The sequence below is a fragment of the Mobula birostris genome, chromosome 10 (assembly GCF_030028105.1).
Source record: "Mobula birostris isolate sMobBir1 chromosome 10, sMobBir1.hap1, whole genome shotgun sequence".
Classification (NCBI taxonomy): domain Eukaryota; kingdom Metazoa; phylum Chordata; class Chondrichthyes; order Myliobatiformes; family Myliobatidae; genus Mobula; species Mobula birostris.
The window spans coordinates 37,071,037-37,092,569 of record NC_092379.1 but is presented as its reverse complement, the minus strand read 5'-3'; the positions used below and the strand labels follow the sequence as shown (position 1 = coordinate 37,092,569).

Genomic DNA, 21,533 nt, shown 5'->3' with positions numbered 1-21,533 from the left:
AGCCCTGTACATGGATGACGTAATTTTGTCAGAACAGGGTTTACCTATTTGGGTGTTAAAATTACTCCTACTATTGGTAAAATTATCCCAACTAATTATAACCCTCTCACAGACTCAGTTACTCAACTTACAAACAGATGGACGAAATTGCTCATAAATTTGATTGGACGCATAAACGTTCTAAAAATGTCAATTTTACTGAAGTTCCTGTACCTTTTCCAATCTATCCCACTTTCTCCTCCATCATCTTTCTTTTATTTATTTTTTTTTAATTTTATTTTTATTTGGATAAGGAATTCACAAATATCATGTACTTTTTTCACACATATAACCTTTTCCATTTTTTTATATGTATAAAACTACAATTATTTATACATTCTTAAGTACACATTGAGATGATATAAAAGGAAAATAAACATTTAAATAGATAATTATGTACTGTGGTAAATCTAACCAATTAGGCTAAGTAATGGAATTAGTTGTTAAGAAAAATGGTAATAATAGTTTCCATATAACCCTTCTGGACCATTTCCACTGGTCCAAAATGTTGTATGTAAGCCTAAGTATCAACCATTGCAGGTGTTTATATCCTAATTTGTTCATGCTTGCTCCTGCCCGCAGACATAATTATCCAATCCCTATGTACTTATTTACTCTTTCTTTTATTTATTAAAGAAATGTTTTTCTAATTTCATCTGGAATAATAGATGTCCAAGACTCAGGCTTTCCCTGTTATATCTGCCGTATGATAGAGGTGGCTTACAGCTACCAAATCTTATATGGTATTTCTGGGCGGCCCAAATTAGAGCAGGAATGTTTTATTTTGTTAAGGATCACTCCCCTCCTTGGGTCTCAATGGAATCCCAGTTGATCAATATCCCTCTAGAACTATATATGTATTCAGCAAATAAGAAAAACCTGGTCACACAATCTAAAATCCCTTTCTTAAAAAATACAATAATGATTTGGCACGATGCTCTTGCGGAAATGGGTGAGACATCACAGTTATCCCAGTTTACTCCTATCTTTGGTAATGATAGCTCCAGCCCGGCAGAGCGGATCCTAGTTTTAAAACTTGGCCGCCCCGAGGCATAGCTAAGGTGTCTGGTCTTTATAATGGCAATTCATTTATGTCTTTTGAAGAACTCAAGGCCACATATGGAATTCCAACAAAACACTTTTTTAAATGCCTTTAGTTGCAAAGTTTTATTATGTCCAGGCAAAGTTACAGTTTGAAGCTCCCTCCTTTATTTACCCTAGAAGACATCACTCTGAAATTATCTGAAGCTAGGGGACAAGTGTCTGAATTATACATGTAAGGGTTTCTTCTTTTATGTTACTTGCTAAGGCTAATAAAATGGCTTCTCTGTACTATTAACTGCTGAGACAGTGGTTCTCTATAGCAACTTGCTTGGGTTATAATTACTGATACAGGAATTGTATTCATTTGCTAACCAATTGGGATAGATGGTATTCTTTCTTGTGTGTCTGTAAGCTATTCTTTTTCGTGGGCTTTGGGCAGAAGGCGTGATGGGGACAGAGAGAGGAGACGCGAGGAGAGAGATGCCGTAAGCTGGGCAACGGCACGGACCCCGAGCGGGAGTCCGAGGCCCAGGGTCTTCAGCGAGGATAGGAGGCGAGGACAGACTCGTGTGGAGTGTTTGGTGGATCACCGAGGGTGGTCCCATTCGTGAGTTGGCGGAGTTCAGAGGACATTGATTGGAGGAAGGGGGACCCGGTTCTGTAAGAGCTCCAACGAGTGTGCACCGAACTGATAGTTACTGACTTGGCACCTTTATTCTATTTGTTTCTACTAACCCATCAGCAAGAAATACTTATAAAGTGTAATCATTTAATGGCATATGGCGTACTGTCGGTTAATTGGCGGTGTGGGGTACATCACACAGCATCCACACAGACCTGATCTCCCCGTTTGGCGGGGCTGAAAGCTGCTCCCCCTAGACGAAAGCGAGCTGAGCGAGTCTAGGCTTACCAGGGGGCTACATACAAATTGTTTGCAAGTAAATGCAAAGAGTCATCAAACAACATGCTACAAGCATGGAGAACTGATTTGCATGAGAATCTGTCAGAAAAAGAGTGGTCAGAAGCTTGTTCCTTCGTTCAAACCCAGTCAGTGAACACTCATTCTAAGCGGATAACCAGACAGTACATTACTCCAGTCAGGTTTCGTCACTTTAACCCCAACATTCCAGACACATGCTTTAAATGTAATCACTAAAAGGGGTCTCTGTTCCATTGTATGTGCGAGTGCCCCCAGATAATCTGCTTCTGGAAGAAGGTGCTGGATTTGATTAGTCAGATTATTGGAAAAAAGGTGCTCCTTGATCCTAAATTATGTATTCTGAACATTTATCCAAAGGACTTTGTAACCTCCAAAAGTGCAAGGTCTCTGCTTAATATTTGTTTTTTGAAAGCCAGACGTTGCATAGCCTATTCATGGAAGAAACCCACAACCAGTGGACTTTCACAATGGCTGAAAGGAGTGACTTCGTATCTTGCTCTAGAAAAGATCAACTACATCACAGAAAAACAAACTTGGCAAATGTCGGGAAATTTGGGATATTTTCTACAAGTTTCTGGAGAACAATATTTGGGATGATGAAAGTAACAAATTGAATTGACAGCTTGTTTTTAATGGCCGGGTGTTTGCTTTTTTTGTGCGTTGTTTTTCCTTTTATTTCTGATGTATTTTATTTTTCCCTTTTTCTTTAACCTTGTTGCACTTTCAAACCTATGGATGATCGAATGTGTTTACTTTTCATTCTGTAAAAGCAATAAAGAGATGTTTGAAGAAAAATAAGTGAACCTTTGAATCTTTGATTGGGAAAAGGGGAAGGGAGAGGGAAGCACCAGAGAGATATTCTGTAATGATCAATAAACCAATTGTTTGGAAGCAAATGACCTTGAGAGCAGAATTAGTCCATTCAGCCCATTGAGTCTGCTCCAACATTCCACCATGGCTGATTTGTGATCCCTCTCAACCCTATTCTCCTGCCTTCTCCACATATCCTTTCACACCCTGATTAATGAAGAGCCTGTCAGCCTCCATTTTAATTATACCCAATATCTTGGCCTCCACGGTTGTTCATGGAAAAAAATTCCACAGATTCACCACCCTCTGGCTGAAGAAATCACTCCTCATCTCTGTTTCTGCCAGGTGCTCCGATTTCCTCCTCCATCCCAAAGACGTGCTGGTTGTAAACTGGTTGTTGTAGATTCCTCCTCTGTGTCGGTAACTAGCAGGAGTAGTGAGGTAGTGTTCATGGGTTCGGTGTCCACTCAAAAATCGTATGGCAAAGGGGAGGAAGCTGTTCCTGAATCAGTGAGTGTGTGTCTTCAGACAAATTGTCCCTCCTTTCTGGTAGTAGCAATGAGAAGAGGCTGGTGGGGCCCTTAATGATGGACACTGTCTTTTTGAGGCACCGCTCCTTGAAGATGTCCTGGATAATATGGAGGCTGGAGCACACGATGGAGCTGACTAATTTTATAACTCTCTGTAGCTTACTTAAGCTCTCCTGTATCATACCGGATTTAGTATGTATTTGGTTTTAAGGAAGCAAATCGCTCTCAGTTTCGGTGTGCAAACACAAAGTAGATTTTCTTCAGTAAGGCCTTTGACAAGGTCCCGCATGGGAGGTTAGTTAGGAAAATTCAATTGCTAGGTATACATCGAGAGGTGGTAAATTGGATTAGACATTGGCTCAATGGAAGAAGCCAAAGAGTGGTAGTAGAGAATAACTTCTCTGAGTGGAGGCCTGTGACTAGTGGTGTGCCACAGGGATCAGTGCTGGGTCCATTGTTATTTGTCATCTATATCAATGATCTGGATGATAATGTGGTAAATTGGATCAGCAAATTTGCTGATGACACAAAGATTGGAGGTGTAGTAGACAGTGAGGAAGGTTTCCAGAGCCTGCAGGGGGACTTGAACCAGCTGGAAAAATGGGCTGAAAAATGGCAGATGGAGTTTAATACAGACAAGTGTGAGGTATTGCATGTTGGAAGGACAAACCAAGGTAGAACATACAGGGTTAATAGTAAGGCACTGAGGAGTGCAGTGGAACAGAGGGATCTGGGAATACAGATAGAAAATTCCCTAAAAGTAGTGTCACAGGTAGATAGGGTCGTAAAGAGAGCTTTTGGTACATTGGCCTTTATTAATCAAATTATTAAGAGCTGGAATGTTATGATGAGGTTGTATAAGGCATTGGTGCGGCCGAATCTGGAATATTGTGTTCAGTTTTGGTCACCAAATTACAGGAAGGATATAAATAAGGTTGAAAGAGTGCAGAGAAGGTTTACAAGGATGTTGCCAGGACTTGAGAAACTCAGTTACAGAGAAAGGTTGAATAGGTTAGGACTATTCCCTGGAGCGTAGAAGAACGAGGGGAGATTTGATAGAGGTATATAAAATTATGATGGGTATAGATAGAGTGAATGCAAGCAGGCTTTTTCCACTGAGGCAAGGGGAGAAAAAAACCAGAGGACATGGGTTAAAGGTGAGGGGGGGTAATGTTTAAAGGGAACATTGGTGGGGGCTTCTTCACACAGACAGTGGTGAGAGTATGGAATGAGCTGCCAGACGAGGTGGTAAATATGGGTTCTTTTTTAATATTTAAGAATAAATTGGACAGATACATGGATGGGAGGTGTATGGAGGGATATGGTCCTTGTGCAGGTCAGTGGGACTAGGCAGAAAATGGTTTGGCACATCCAAGAAGGGCCAAAGGGCCTGTTTCTGTGCTGTACTTTCTATGGTAAAGAGTTGTCAAGGTCTGAGTCAGAGTCACGGGCAGAGCTTGTGGTTGGACGACTCAGCCACGTGGTTACCCTGGGAATTATTAGCTGTGCTGGATATGAAGCAAAGTAACCTGAGAATTATGCAAAGGCTAACTTGTTCCCAGTGACTGAATGTAGAAAGTGGAATGTATTAACCACATGGGAGACGTGAATGTAGAATGGTGCACTGTCATGTCGAAGAGAGATACTGTGCGGGTCAGGAGTGTGGGATCTGTAATCTAAATAATCCAGCACATGCATAATTACGTTTAAATCGTGAAGTTGAAATAACATCCTGCTGTGGATGTGGTAGCATAGGATTCACTGGGTTATTTATTTAAAGGTACACTGAGGAATAAGGCCCTTCCCGCCCTTTGAACCGTGCTGCCCAGCAATCTCTGATCCAACCCTAGCCTAAACAGGGACAGGTAACAGTGATGAATTAACCTCCCAACTGGTGCGTCTTTGGATTGTGAGAGGAAACCCGCACGTTCCGCAGGGAAAATTTACTGGCTCCTTATAGGTGACATCAGAATTCCCAAGCTGTAATAGTGTCACGCCAACTGCTACGCCACCGATAGTGGTTAGTAACGTTCTTACTGTCTGCATTAAACCATCGGACACTTTTAAGATTTTTCCTATTTTTCATGGATCATAGTCCTGGTATTGACACAAAGAAATTAATTAAGGATAGTCAAAATACTAGATGCAAGTACCTTAGATAGGGTATCTTCTGTGTAGCCTTCTGCCACGGCACAATCTAGTTTTGTGCAGTTTATTAGAGCATGTTGCCAGTCTTTCTTGTGTGACCCCTTCACCATTGGCTCAAAGGAGTTAGCAAACTGTACTGGTAAGTAGCGAAAGTTGAAGACGGCTAGAATGCAAATGTGGCAAGTTGGCATGTTCTACTAGAAATTCGAGGGGTTATTTTCTCAACATTCTTTCTTCTGTCAAAACCTGTTTAGGGAGTGGAGTTTTTTGATGAGAAGTTGAACTGCTTGTGCATGACGTGGCTGGTGGATCGCGGTGAGTATAGCCTTGATGAATCGTTACTTTTGTTGAACGAAAGTCCTTCAAAGTTGTCCATGTCATCTTACTGGTGCTTCCATGATGCTGAGTGAGCCTGCCAGGTGCCTAACCAAAAATCCTTCATCGTGCTTTGTCACATCCTCAAAGGATTGGGTCAGGCTCAAGACACGACATGCCCCTCACAAAGCCATGCTGACTCTCCCGAATCAGACTATGCTTCTTGTAAATCCTGTCTGTAGGAATCTTCTCCTGTAATTTGCCCACTGGTGAAGTAAAACTGACTGGTCTATAATTCCCAGGGTCATCCCTACTCTCTTTCCTGAACAAGGAAATAACATTTGCCAACTTCCAATCATCTGGTACTTCCTCCGGTGAGGACTGGCCAGTGAGGATGCCCAGATCGTCACTAAAGGTGCAGCAATCTCTTCCCTTGCTTCTCGTAGTAACCCTGGGGTATATCACATCTGGCCCCGGGGACTTATCTATCCTAGGGCTTTTCAAAATTCCAGAACATCCTCTTTCTCAATGTCAACATGTTGCAGCATATCACTGCTCTCGCAAGCATCAAGGTCCCTCTCACTGGTGATTACTAAAGAAAAGTATTCATTGCGGATCTCCCCCAAAGTCCACTGACTCCAAACATTTTGCCTCTTTTAGCTCTGGCCGGCCCAGACTCTCACTCTGGCCATCCTCCTGTTCTTCAAGTTTGTTCTTCTGAATCCAACTCGCCAAGTCCTTCTCGTGGCCCCTCCTAGTTCTCCGAAGTCCATTCTTCACTCCCTCCCTGGCCACATTGTAACCCTCTGGAGCCCAGGCTGATCTTTGCATCCTACGCTTCTAGACTAGCTGTTGCACATCTCTTGTCAAGCATGGCTCCTTCACCCTTCTGTTCTTTCCCTGTCTCAGTGGGACAAAACTCTGCAGAGCCTCATCCAAGTGAAGCCCAAAATGACTTCCACATTTCAATTGTGTATTTCTGAGTGTGTTCATCCCAGTTTTTACTCCCAGGTTCCTGCCCAATGTCCAATACCATCATAGTTCAAACACCGGCGCCCCCCTCCCCCCCAGTTATTACTGCTGCAAGCAATCTTGTCGTACTCTTGTACACATGGCAACAAGAAACAGACTTGACTTTGACCGATACATTTATTTATTTAATTATTCGAGAATAGCATGGAACAGGCCCAACAAGACGCACTGCCCAGCAACCGGCCGATTTAACCCTCGCCTCATCACAGGACAGTTTACAATGACCAATCAGACTACTAAGTAATAAATAATGGTAATCTATTCGAAGTATTTTTTAAGTATCTAATGGGGCAACACAGTGGTGTCTGGTTAGCGCAACACTTTGCAATTGGGTTCGATTCCCACTGCCACCTGTGAGGAGTTTATACGTTCTCAGCTTGACTGCGTGGGTTTCCTCCGGGTGCTCCTGTTTCCTCCCAGAGACCTACTGGTTGGTAGGTTAACTGGACATTGTAAATTGTCCTGTAATTAGGCTAGGGTTAATCGGGGGTGGCTCGCAGGGCAAGAAGGGCCTGTTCCACGCTGTATCTCAATAAATAATCAATGATAAATAAGTATATTAAAATGCTACTTTCCAAGTGCATAATTTCCTCCACTGTGTGTAACTTGGTATGGAACAGGTTGACACTTTGAAGAAGGTGGTACGAGCATTTCATTTCGGAACTTTGTATTTTATCAGCAAGGTACATATTTGAAAATCAAGTAGTAACAGCGATCAGATCATTTCTTGACCTGTCAATGCTGTCTTGCAGTGTACGCCATTCGCGAGGCCGCGACCAACAACTTGACCAAGTTGGTGGAGAAGTTTGGCAAAGACTGGGCAGAATCCACCATTGTGCCGAAAGTACTTGCCATGGCCAGTGACCCCAACTACCATCACAGAATGACCACCCTGTTCTGCATTAACGTGAGTATAGCTTTGACAATGTACTTGCCCATGGCCAGTGACCCCAACTACCTTCACAGAATGACCACCCTGTTCTGCATTAACGTGAATATAGCTTTGACAATGTACTTGCCCATGGCCAGTGACCCTAACTACCATCACAGAATGACCACCCTGTTCTGCATTAACGTGAGTATAGCTTTGACAATGTACTTGCCCATGGCCAGTGACCCCAACTACCTTCACAGAATGACCAACCTGTTCTGCATTAACGTGAGTATAGCTTTGACAATGTACTTGCAATGGCCAGTGACCCCAACTACCATCACAGAATGACCACCCTGTTCTGCATTAACGTGAGTATAGCTTTGAAAATGTACTTGCCCATGGCCAGTGACCCCAACTACCATCACAGAATGACCACCCTGTTCTGCATTAACGTGAGTATAGCTTTGACAATGTACTTGCCCATGGCCAGTGACCCCAACTACCATCACAGAATGACCACCCTGTTCTGCATTAACGTGAGTATAGCTTTGACAATGTATTTGCCCATGGCTAGTGACTCCGACTACCATTGCAGAATGACCACTCTGTTCTGCATAACGTGAGTATAACTTTGACAATACTTCCATTACACTTCACAAGCTGCTAAAATATTTCATGAATAAAACGTACAGTTAGAACACACACTAAAGAATAAAGAATTTAACAAAAATAATATGGATTTGTTTGAAATGTTCTTTTAATATATTCTTTGTGAATGTTTAGATTCTGCAAAAAATCAATTAACACTTTGCCAAAGCTGCTCCTTCCAATATTGACATCTGCTTGATACGAGCTTCTGTGCTTGCGTTATTTGCTGAGGTGTAGTGGTGTTTTGTGTTTAATCTTCAAGGTGTCTGGAGTAAAAATTGAGTTGAGGGTGAGACTTTTTATGATTTCATGGAGCAGAGTTCCTAACCGTCCCTGTGGAAATGGACTGATGGTGTTAGCTGAAGGACAACTGATTTAATGACCTGTTGACCCACCAGATGGCTTACAGCTTTCAAGTTTTATTTCACAAGGCTCTGTTTCCGTGCTGTAGTGGACTATGGCTCTGTCTTTTGCTTAGAGATCTGAGTACCTTGAAATGGACATTATACATTATCTGGCTGAGGGAATTGTAAGTTTTTTGACGCAACTAGTTTCAATTTACAAGTGTACTTAAAGGCCCCCACAGTCATTCCAGTTGCGGAATTAACTTCTTTCCCTGGATTTATTTGATGGGCCTGGGCTTTGCTGGAGTTTGGACAAGGTGATGGAGAGATTCAGTTGAAATGCCCAGATAAAATGGATGTTTCTAAAGTGGGTGAGTCTCGGACTGGAGGGCACAGCCTTTGGAACAGAGGGATATCCCTTTAGAACGGAGATGAAGAATTTCTTTAGCCGAAGCGTGGTGAGTCTACAGAATTCATCGCCACAGGCGGCGATGGGAGGCCAAGTAATTGGGTGTATTTAAAGTGGAGCTTGATAGGTTCTGGAGGGTGTCGAGAGGTCTGCACGACCTGGCGTTTTTGCGGTATCCTCAAGGATTTGGCAAGCTGGACTCTCAAGAATGCAGGTGCAGCGGCCGCGGCCATTGCTGGGAGTGGACTTCAGGTTGGATGAGAGTGGCCTGAGAGGGGAAAATGAAGTGGTGTTCAGTCGATTTCAACAACGAGCCAGGTTAAAAAGTTTAAAGAGTCGCAGGGGGAAAGACTAACTTCTCTGTGAGGCTTTACACACCTCAGCAGTGAACCGACTGTCACTGTCAGCACTTGTCTCCGCACTGAATTGACTTGCTGGCTGTGCCCTGCGACCATTGACACCCTGGCTCAGATAAAATGCTGAACTGGCTCCTTGGCTGTGGACTGCAACCATTGGGCCCCTGGACTGGTTTCACTTCTCTCAGCACAGAACTGACTCCCTTGCTGTGGCCTGCAGCCATCTACTGATCTGAACTGGCTCCCTGCCTGTGGGCCTAATTTCGGCGACCCTGCGGTTCATGTTCTGTTTCTTACTGGTTTACTATTTTTTTATTCTTGTTTGCCCGATTTGTTCTTTTTGGGCACATTGCGTGTCTGACGGTCTTTGCTGTGTAGGATTCTTTCTTTTTCCATGGATTCTCTTGTGTTTCTTTGTTTTATGGCTGCCTGCAAGAAGACGAATCTCCTGCTTGTATATGGAGTTCATACTTTGGTAGCAATGTACTTTGAAATTTAGACCTCTGGATCAGCAGGAACACCTCAGAAAGATATGCCTGCGCGGGCTGGACCAAAACAGGGCTAACAGCCTGCGGGAGTGCTCGCTGGGATTCAAACTCATAGGGATGGGCCACAGGCCACATTTACAGTTGAGGTGGCAGTGGAGTTAAATATCGAAGGGAAACAAAGCAAGCCCAGTAAGGAGAGCAAACCTCAGTCTGATAAGAAATGCAAGATTATATTTATTTAGGTGTAAGCAACATTACTAGTAAAGCAAATGAGCTCACAGGAGGGTGATATTGTTACTGTCATAGAGAGGGTTGAATGGCTGAACGATTCACTCAGTGAATGGTGTGGTGGGCGTGGCACCGTAATATTGATTTATTACTGAAATATCGAGGAGGAGGACATTCTGGGACACACCTTACTAATCCACAAGCCTCTACTGGTGAACTTCCGGTAAGATGGCAGTGTGCTGGGGCGCGGCGGGTTCTACAGGGCCAGCCAAACGTGTTACTATCTTTTGTTTATTTCTTTACAATCTCAAGACCCTGCTGGAAGTTAAGCACTTAAAGAGTGCTGCGGCCTACCCCAACGGCGTAGAAACTGAAGAAGCTGGACTTGGGGCAGATCGTTCTGCTCCCTGTGTCAGAGAGTCAGCAATGTGGTTGGCGTGCAGACTGGCAGCGAGCAATTGTCTTAGTCTCTTTTCTTGTGATTGCAAAACCCTGTTGAGCATTGTTAATGTGTAATGCTGCAAGTCTGGTCTTCTGATTTATTGCGGACTACAGGGGCTGGCAGCAGCGGTGACTGACACCCCTGCAGGGTGAGCGGATGTGGCCTCAAGCCATGGGGCCGCCTGTTTGCAGCCACCCAGGAGAGAGGCATCAAGAGCTGGCACTGGAGGTGGTGTAGCGCAGCGTTTAAGCTAACATTGGTGCTGTCCCTCTCCCCCAAAGTGTTTGCTTGGCAGAAGGCAGGATGTATGTGTTCGACTACAGACTGCTGCAACATTCATGGACTCAGGGACTTGGACTATATTTGTTGTGTGACTATATTTTACTGCTATATGTGCCACGTGCTGTGTATGACTGTTGGTACTGTGTTTTGTACCTTGACCCTGAAAGAACACTGTTTCGTTTGGATGTATTCATGGGTATTTATGAATAACAATTAAACTTGAACTTGATGTAAACAGCCAAGAACAGCAAAACATTGGAATATTACCTGCAAGCTGCACACCAACCGGACTTGGAAATATATTGCCATTACTTCTGAAACCATCTTTTCACTGGGCGTCTCTGGAAATGCAGCCTTTTAGCCCCTCGCAAACAGCCACTGGACTCCGCGGGGAGAAATTTCAGGCTTCGTACATCTAAGGTGTATGTGACTTTGTCCCGCAAAATCCGTGAGGTTGGGATGTCTCACCTACCCAAACCCCGGTTTGTGTGAATGCTGTGTGATTTACTGCCCCTGGCAATCGCCTGTCAGCAGAAAATAACAGATTGTACACTGCATAGAATTATTCAGGAGTATATTTAAGAATGTTAACTTAAGCAAACAGTTATTAAAGGAAAGAAAGAGAAAAAAAGCAAAAAGGGCCCATTCTACTTAAAAAGTCACAACTGCACAGTGGAGCTCAAATCTTGAACTTCTCTGTAAATCGCACGCTGGACCCTCCCTCGGCCTGCGTGAAAGCACACAACACCTTCCGAAGGTCACTGGAAATCCATCTTGAACAAAGAGGCTTTCCCACGGGATTATTGGTCCTTCCTCCTCGAAGCCATTCATCTGCACAAAGCACCCTCATCGTCCACCATCTTTTCTCCTGTCTTCTCCCAGCTCCGGCCAAACAAAGACCCCTCTGCCCAGTAATCTCTAGCACCTTCTCCCAATTCTACCATCCTGATTGGATGACACCTCATTCCTGAGCTCAAAACCAAACAGGCTGAAAGCAGAACAGATTGCTCTTACAGAACTGCTAAAATGAAATGCCTACAGCATAGCAGTAAAAATCTGAACCAGGGCATTGACACTGACTGGGTCAGAATCCTGGATCACCCACCCTAACTGCATTGTGGGTGCACCCACACCTCAAGGGCTGCAGCCCACCACAAAGGAATTAAATACCACTTCAACCTGTGATGCCCACACATTCCTTGGAGGAATATGCAAAAAGAGCTTCAAGTAACAGAGTACAGGTAGTCCCTAGGAGTGGTCACATGTGACAGCTCTCCCAGTATTCAGCATGAGGTACAGGAGCAAGGATATCAGAATCAGGTTTAACGTCACCGGCATAATGTCGTGAAATTTGCTGTCTTTGTGGCAGCAGCACAGTGCAAAACATAATAACAGAGAAAACTGTGAATTACAGTAAATATATAAAATAATAGTGCGGAAACAGAAATAAAAAGTAGTGAAGTAGAGCATGGGTTCAGTGTCCATTCAGAAATGGCAGAGGGGAAGAGACTGTTCTGGAATCGCTGAGTGTGTGCTTTCAGGCTTCTGTGCCTCCTTCCTGAGGGTAGCAGTGAGAAGAGGGCATGTCCTGGGTGGTGGGGGTCCTTCACCATGGATGCTGCCTTTTTGAGGCATCGCTCCTCAAAGATGTCCTGGATACGAAGGAGAAAGGCAAAACACAGTTGTGCGAGTTATCAGGTTATAGCAGTACAGAACCGCAACTTCTCTGATATCAGCACGAACGATTTCAAAGGGAATGGCCCAAAGGAGGGGGGATCCAGGAAAACTTCGTGAGAAACAGAGTGAGAGAAGGACGTGGCTGGAAAACTCGAGCAGGGCAAGAAACCGAGTTATTAGGAGTCTTTAGTGGGGTTGGATATGGATATATTTCCAAGGCCTGATGAAATGTATCCTTGGCTGTTATGGGAAGGAAGGGCTGAGCTCCCAAGGTCTCTTTGAGAGTTCAGTGAAACCCTCTCTCATTGCTCCCCCTCCGTGATCTCTGCTTCCCTTCGACGGGAGTCAGTGAAACCTTCTCTCACTCTGTGATATCTGCTCAGCTCTTTACTTCATCCCTCCCCCCTCCTGGTTTCACCCAGCACCTTGTATTTCTTTCTCCACTCACCTTCCACCCCCCCCACAACTTTTAAATCTACTCATCTTTTTTCTCCACTCCTGCCGAAGGGTCTCGGCTGGAAATGTCGACTGTACTCTTTTCCACCGATGCTGCCTGGCCTGCAGAGTTCCTCCAGCATTTTGTGTGTGTTCAAGGATCCTGGTTGTTTAAAATCCTAAATTGTCACAGAACAGGTGCCAGGTAACTGGATCCCAGCAGTACGGTGCCGTTCTTCAACGAAGGCAGCAACTGGTAACGACAGAGCTGTGAATCTAACATCAGTGGTAGAAAGGGTGTTGTAAAAAGTCTCGAGGGACGGGATTCAGCTGCACTTGGGCAGAGCTTCATCAGAAATGGTCAGCGTGCAAGCGGTGATTCTGTCGGCCAGTTTGAGTTTCTTGGAGTTACGGGTGTACTCATGCAGTTGGTGTTGTCTACAGGGACTTCGGTAAATATTTTGACAAAATCCCCAAATGAGCAAGAGACCGAGGAATCCGAAGTAACTTCACAAATTGGGTTCAAAGTTGATTTGCTGATCAGCTTTTGTGATTACCCCGTGGCGTACCACAGGAATCTGTGCTGGAACTCTCCTGTAAATGATTTGGATGTGGCTAGAAGTTTAGAAGATGACATAAAAATGTGAGCTTTGTCTTGCAGCGTTAGTGCTAATGATGGTGAATTGGTTAGTTGGCCAACTAGGCAGAGCAATTGTACCTAGAACATAGAACGTTAAAGCACTGTGTTAAAGTGCTGTGCTGATCTTTTAACCTACTCTGAGATCAATCTAACCGTTCCCTCCTACATAGCCCTCCATTTTTCTATCATCTGTGTGCCTATCTAAGAATTTGTCAAATGCCCCTAATGCATCTGCCTCTACCATCACGCCTGGCGGGGCATTCCACACACCCACCCACTCTGTGTGTGTGAAACAAAAATCTTACCTGTGTACCTTCCTCCAATCATCTCAAAATTATGCGTCTGGTATTGGCCATTTCTGCCTTGGGAAAAAGTCTCTGGCTGTCCACTCTATCCACACTTCTCATCCTCCTTCACTCCAAACAGAAAAAGCCCCAACTCACTCAACTTTTCCTCATAAGACACGCTCTCTAATGCAGGCAGCCTCCTGGCAAGTCTCCCCTGTGTCCCCTCTAGATCTTCTCCATGCTTCCTATGACAAGAAGGAAGAAAAAGAAAATATTTAAAGAAAAACTGGATAGGTATATGGACAGGAAAGGAATGGAGGGTTATGGGCTGAGTGCAGGTCGGTGGGACTAGGTGAGAGTGGAGTTCGGCACGGACTAGAAGGGCCGAGATGGCCTGTTTCCGTGCTGTAATTGTTGTATGGTTCTACAAGTTACTTATAAATCAATAGCATCATAACATTTTAAGTAACATTTGGATATTAAACACACAGCACGTATTTTCCCCGCATGAGCATATAAAATCATTGCAACACACCAATATCGCTGATTCAGTGGGAGCCCTGGGCTTGTTTCCCTGCAACAAGACGGTCCTATCACGGGCTGATGGGAGTCAGCGATACTCGAAGGGGGTTCCTTATGTCCAGTCTTTTCCGCAATTTAGTTTTCGTTGCATTCATTGCAGAGATATGTTGGAAATGGAAGCACCGTTTTCAGTGCTTTCATGGCTATCTCAGGATATTTAGCCTTGACTTTGATCCAGAATGTCGCCAGAGATGTTATGTCAAACATACTTTTCAGCCCACCGTCATTTGCAAGCTCGACGAGCTGATCTTATTCCTGTGCTGACATGGATGATGTGCGAGTAATGACCTCGCGTGTGTTCAAGCTGAACAGTGGGTGAGAGGGAATGAGGAAAGGTGCAGCGACTCCTATCGCCAAATCATGTCGTTTCCTCGCGGCCCGGTAGCACATGCTTTGTGGCTTGGTACTGGTCCGCAGCACGGTGGTTGGGGACTGCTGCGCTAGGGAAATTCTAAGCAGTTTCTAGAGTAGGTTACCTGGTCGGCACAACATTGTGGGCCGAAGGGCTTGTAATGTGCTGTGAATTTCTATGTTCGGAAACATGTGGTTAAACCTCCCAGCCCTCTCGTGCTTTCCCACTTATTTCTGCCTTCTCTGCTTACCGGACCTGCCTGTTCAGTGAGTTTGACATAGAATTCTGAGTTAACACCTGCTACACTAGTATCCTGTGTCCCAGCCCTGCTGCCTCACCAGCTTAAACCCTCCCAAAGTGCTCGAGCAAAGGTATGGATAAAAGGGACGCACAGAGGCGGTTTCCAATAGCGCAAGAGTCTGGGGCCAGAGGGCACAGCCTCAGAATAGAAGGACGTCCCTTTACAGCAGAAGTGAGGAGGAATTTCTTTAGCCAGAGGGTACTGAATCGGTGGAATTCATTGTCACAGGCGGCTTTGGAGGCCAAGTCATTGAGTATATCTAAACTGGAGGTTGATAGATTCTTGATTTGTTAAGGGCGTGAAAAGATATGGGAGGAGGCAGAAGAATGGGGTTGGGAGGAAAAATAAATCAGCCATGATGGAATGGCAGAGGAGACTCATAGAAACAAAGAAAACCTACAGCACAATACAGGCCCTTCGGCCCACAAAGCTGTGCCGAACATGTCCTTACCTTAGAAATTACTCCGCTTACCTATAGCCCTCTATTTTTCTAAGCTCCATGTATCCATTCAGGTGTCTCTTCAAAGACCCGATCGTTTCCGCCTCCACCGCCGCCTCTGGCAGTCCATCCCACACACTCACCACTCTCTGCATAAAAAAAACTTGCATTGAAACATAGAAAACCACAGCACAATACAGGCCCTTCAGCCCGCAAGGTTGTGCCGAACATGTCCCTACCTTAGAAATTACTCGGCTTACCTGTAGCCACCTATTTTGCTAAGCTCCATGTACCTATCCAAAAGTCTCTTAAAAGACTCTATCATATCTGGCTCCACCACCGATGCCGGTAGCCCATTCCACACACTCACCACTCTCTGAGTAAAAAACTTACCCCTGACATTTCCTCTGTACCTACTCCCCAGCACCTTAAACCTGTGTCCTCTTGTGGCAACCATTTCAGACCTGGGAAAAAGGCTCTGACTATCCACATGATCAATGCCTCTCATCATCTTACACACCTGTATCAGGTAACCTCTCATCCTCCATCGTTCCAAGGAGAAAAGGCCGAGTTCACTCAACCCATTCTCATAAGTCATGCTCCCCAATCCAGGCAACATCCTTGTAAATCTCCTCTGCACCCTGTCTATGGCTTCCACATTCTTCTTGTAGTGAGGCGACCACAGTACTATACGTGGGGTCTGACCAGGGTCCTATATAGCTGCAACATTACCTCTCGGCTTCTAAATTCAGTTCCATGATTGATGAAGGCCAATACACTGTATGCCTTCTTAACCACAGAGTCAACCTGCGCAGCAGCTTTGAGCGTCCTATGGACTCGGACCCCAAGATCCCTCTAATCCTCCACACTGCCAAGAGTTTTACCATTAATACTATATTCTGCCATCATATTTGACCTACCAAAATGAACCACTTCACACTTATCTGGGTTGAATTCCGTCTGCCACTTCTCAGCCCAGTTTTGCATCCTATCAATGTCCCGCTCTAACCTCTGACAGCCCTCTACACTACCCACAACACCTCCAACCTTTGTGTCTCAGCAAACTTACTAAGCCATCCCTCCACTTCCACTTCCTCATCCAGGTCATTTATAAAAATCACGAAGGGTAAGGGTCCCAGAACAGATAACTGAGGCCGACCTCCATGCAGAATATGACCTGCCTACAACCACTCTTTGCCTTCTGTGGGAAGCCAGTTCTGGATCCACAAAACAATGTCCCCTTGGATTCCATGCCTCCTTACTTTCTGAATAAGCCTTGCATGGGGTACCTTATTAAATGCCTTGGTGAAATCCATATACACTACGTCTACTGCTCTTCCTTCATCATTGTGTTTAGTCACATCCTCAAAAAATTAAATCAGGCTTGTAAAGCACGACCTGCCCTTGACAAAGCCATACTGACTATTCCTAATCATGTTATACCTCTCCAAATGTTCATAAATCCTGCCTCTCAGGATCTTCTCCATCAACTTACTGAGGTAGGACTCTTTGGTCTATAACTTCCAGGGCTATCTCTACTCCCTTTCTTGAATAAAGGAACAATATCGGCAACCCTCCAATCCTCTAGAACCTCTCCCATCCCCATTGATGATTCAAAGATCATCACCAGAGGCTCAACAATCTCCTCCCTCGCCTCCCACGGTAGCCTGGGGTACATCTCATCCAGTCCTAGCGATTTATCCAACTTGATGCTTTCGAAAAGCTCCAGCACATCCTCTTTCTTAATATCTACATGCTCAAGCTTTTCAATCTGCTGCAAGTCATCACAACAATCACTAAGATCCTTTTCTATAGTGAATACGGAAGTATTCATTAAGTACCTCTGCTATTTCCTCCGGTTCCATACATACTTTCCCACTGTCACACTTGATAGGTCCTGTTCTTTCACGTCTTACCCTCTTGCTCTTCACATACTTGTAGAATGCCTTGGGGTTTTCCTTAACCCTGCCTGCCAAGGCCTTCTCATGGCCTCTTCTGGCTCTCCTAATTTCCTTCTTAAGCTCCTTCCTATTAGCCTTGTGCTGTGGTAAAGGAGATAGAATTATGATCACTATCTCCAAAATGCTCTCCCACTGAGAGACCTGACACCTGACCAGGTTCATTTCCCAATACCAGATCAAGTACAGCGTCTTCTCTTATAGGCTTATCTACATATTGTGTCAAGAAACCTTCCTGAACACACCTAACAAATTCCACCCCATCTTAAACCCCTTGCTCTTGGGATCCACCAATCGATATTTGGGAAATTAAAGCCTCCCATCATGACAACTCTGTTATTATTACACCTTTCCAGGATCTGTTTCCCTATCTGCTCCTCGATATCCCTGTTACTATTGGGCGGCCTATGAAAAACACCCAGTAAAGTTATTGACCCCTTTCTGTTCCTAACCTCCACCCACAGAGACTCCGTAGACAATCCCTCCATGGCGTCCACCTTTCCTGCAGCTGTGACACTATCTCTGATCAACAGTGCCACGCCCCCACCTCTTTTGCCTCCCTCCCTGTCCTTGTTGAAACATCTAAAACCCAGCAGTTGAAGTAACCATTCCTGTCCCTGAGCCATCCTAGTCTCTAATGGCCACCACATCATGTCTCCAAGTACTGATCCACGCTCTAAGCTCATCCGCTTTGTTCACAACACTCCTTGCGTTAAAATAGACGTATCTCAAACATTCGGTCTGAGAGCATCCTTTCTCTATCACCTGCCTATCCTCCCTCTCGCACTGTCTACAAGCTTTCTCTATTTGTGAGCCAACCCCCTCTTCCCTAGTCTCTTCAGTTCGGTTCCCAGCCCCCAACCATTCTAGTTTAAACTCTCCCTAGCAGCCTTAGCAAACCTCCCTACCAGGATATTGGTCCCCCTCAGATTGAAGTGCAACCCGTCCTTTTTGTACAGGGCACACCTGCCCCAAGAGAGGTCCCAATGATCCAGAAATCTGAATCCCTGCCCCCTGCTCCAATCTCTCAGCCACGCATTTATCCTCCACCTCATTTACCACTGACATCTCCTCTGTACCCACTCCCAAGCACCTTAAAACTATGCCCTCTCGTTCTAGCCATTTCAGCCCTGGGAAAAAGCCTCTGACTATCCACACAATCAATGCCTCTCATTATCTTGTTCACCTCTATCAGGTCACCTCTCATCCTCCGTCGCTGCAAAGAGAAAAGGCCGAGTGCACTCAACCTATTCTCATAAAGCATGCTCCACAATCCAGGCAACATCCTTGTAAATCTCCTCTGCACCCTTTCTATGGCTTCCACGTCATTCCTGTAGTGAGGCAACTAGAATTGAGCACAGTACTCCAAGTGGGGTCTGACCAGGGTCCTATATAGCTGTAACATTACCTCTCGGGTCTTAAACTCAATCCCACGATTGATGAAGGCCAATGCACCGTATGCCTCCTTAACCGCAGAGTCAACCGCATAGCAGCTTTGAGTGTCCTATGGACTCTGACCACAAGATTCCTCTGATCCTCCACAGTGCCAAGAGTCTGACCACTAATGCTATATTCTGCCATCATATTTGACTCGATAGCCGAATTCCGCTCTTGCGTCTTATAATCCTGGTTCCCCCTTGGCTCGGGTCACCTTGTCATGGAAGAGATCCCAGTGATGCTGTCTGCTCTGCACCCACACTTTGTACATTTCAGCCGTCCTGCCTTCCTGTTTCTAAACTCGCTCGTACATGGCAGAAGGGGTAGTCCAGCGATTACAATATACCAGCACTTTTTCTTTACAACTTGTCTATTGATCTGTAAATCTCTGTTGCAGGACCTCATCTCTCTCCTTGCGGGTGATCATTGGTGCCAGTGTGGACTATGCCTTTTTATCATGGGGCAAAATACATTCTGAGCGTCGCACAAATCAGATCGATGATCTTTTCTTCAGTCTTGCTTCGTGAAGTTCGGGGCTGTGAATGAACGTTTGCATTTTCTGCTGTTTTTTTTTAGGTGTTGTCTGAAGCCTGTGGCCAAGAAATCACAGCAAAGCACATGCTGCCGACGGTTCTCCAGATGGCAGGCGATCAGGTGGCAAACATTCGCTTCAACGTGGCTAAAACATTGCAGAAAATAGGACCGGTTTTAGATGCCAGGTAAGTATTTGAGTTGGGGCTTATAACCCGGCCTGTGGAGAATGTTTCACCTCCAGTTTGGAATGGAAATTGAGACGCTACTGTGGTGGCATTTAGTGATGGAGTCGCACCGTCTTTTGTACCCACAGGTCCAATCCGGCCAAGACCACCGTCTCCGCCGGTCCCATCGTCGCAGGTTCTCAACCTGGGGTTCATGGACCCCTAGCGTAATGATCCATGGCACCAAAATAGTTGTGCACCCTTGCTCTAAACCTTTCCTGCCCGCGTACCTGTCCTTATTGAAGTTGTTAATGTGCCTGCCTCAACCAGTTCCTCTGGCAGCTCATTCCATGTACTGCATGGGAGAGGGGCATAAACTTAACCCTCGGGCCTCCCCCTCCCCTGTGGTGTTTGCCTCACTTTCCTGCTTGACCTGGATCCTTTGGTACCCTTAAACGATCTTCTTCTCTATCCAGAGGTTAAGGCCATAAGACACAGGAGCAGAACCAGGCCGTTCGGCCCATCGATACTGCACGGCCATTGTATCATGGCTGATTTATTATTCCCCTCAACCCCACTCGCCTGCCTTCTCCCCTTTTTTTTAAAGAAAGGACATCCTCACCAAGAACATTTAGTAGCCCGTTTCTACCCTCCAAATTACCTGTTTAAGGTCTCTCCACTGCCTTTGTATTCCAAGGGCCTCATTTTACTACAGCTTTCCCAAGCAATGCGCAATATTCCTTTGGGTTCTGGATATAGTCAGTTGTACTGTATAGAAGCATGACCTCTTGTCCATTGCATCTATACTGACAATCACTCCTTGCTATTGTAAACCCACTCAGCCACACTAACTCCACATCCCTCTGTCTTGCTCACTGAACCTGTAGAACAGGCCCGTTGGCCCACAATGTTGTACCAAACTAATTCTTCCTTTTCAGTCCGTACGAAGGGTCTGGGCCCGAAACGTCACCTGTTTATTCATTTCCATAGGTGCTACCTGACCTGCTGAGGTCCTCCAGCATTTTGTGTGTGTTGCTCTGGGTTTCCAACTCCTGCAGACTTTATAAATAAAGCAGCGCCTAATTGAACCGTGTCCTTTTGCCCGCATGTGGCCGATATCCTCCATTCTCCGCACGTTCATTTGCCTGTCTAACAGTGTCTTAAATACTTCAATGCTCACACAAAACGCTGGAGGAACTCAGCAGATCAGGCAGCGTCCATGGAAATGAATAACCAGTCGCTGTTTCAGACCGTGACCCTTCATTGGATCGTAAACACTTGTTCTTGTTTCATACCTGCATCCACTTCCACCAGACCCGTCGGTGTGTTCCAGGTACTCAAATCCTCAGCACATCTTTGAGCTGTTCTCTTCTGGCTTTTACATCTCAACTGTGAGCCGTCTGCCTTTGCCTCAGAATTTTGTAAACTTCTGTCAACTCGTCCCTCCCTCAGACTCCATCACCCTGGAGAAAGCAACCTCTCCGGTAACATCTGCAGTACCAGCCAGCATGTCTTCTGTACCTTTTTCAGATCCTTTAAAGGGGAGGCCAGAGCTGAATTCAGTACTCCAAATGTGACCTAACCAGAGATTTATCACAGGCAACGTCCTGTAAACATCTTCTGTACCTTCTCCAAAGTATCCACACCCTTTAAAGGGGAGGCCAGAGCTGAATTCAGTACTCCAAATGTGACGTAAGCAGAGATTTATCACAGGCAACGTCCTGTAAACATCTTCTATACCTTCTCCAAAGTCTCCACACCCTTTAAAGAGCTGGCCAGAGCTGAATTCAGTACTCCA

General features: G+C 45.3%; 1 protein-coding gene across 1 annotated transcript in view; it reads left to right on the top strand.

The window, feature by feature from the left end:
- Window positions 1-21,533, top strand: part of LOC140203590 (serine/threonine-protein phosphatase 2A 65 kDa regulatory subunit A beta isoform-like) — an 85,419-nt gene that overhangs the window by 60,466 nt on the left and 3,420 nt on the right. Inside the window, exons 13-15 of the mRNA XM_072269637.1 lie at window positions 5,766-5,826; window positions 7,611-7,765; window positions 19,614-19,756. Coding sequence (XP_072125738.1) covers window positions 5,766-5,826; window positions 7,611-7,765; window positions 19,614-19,756 — 359 coding nt within the window. The remainder of the gene's footprint in view (window positions 1-5,765; window positions 5,827-7,610; window positions 7,766-19,613; window positions 19,757-21,533) is intronic.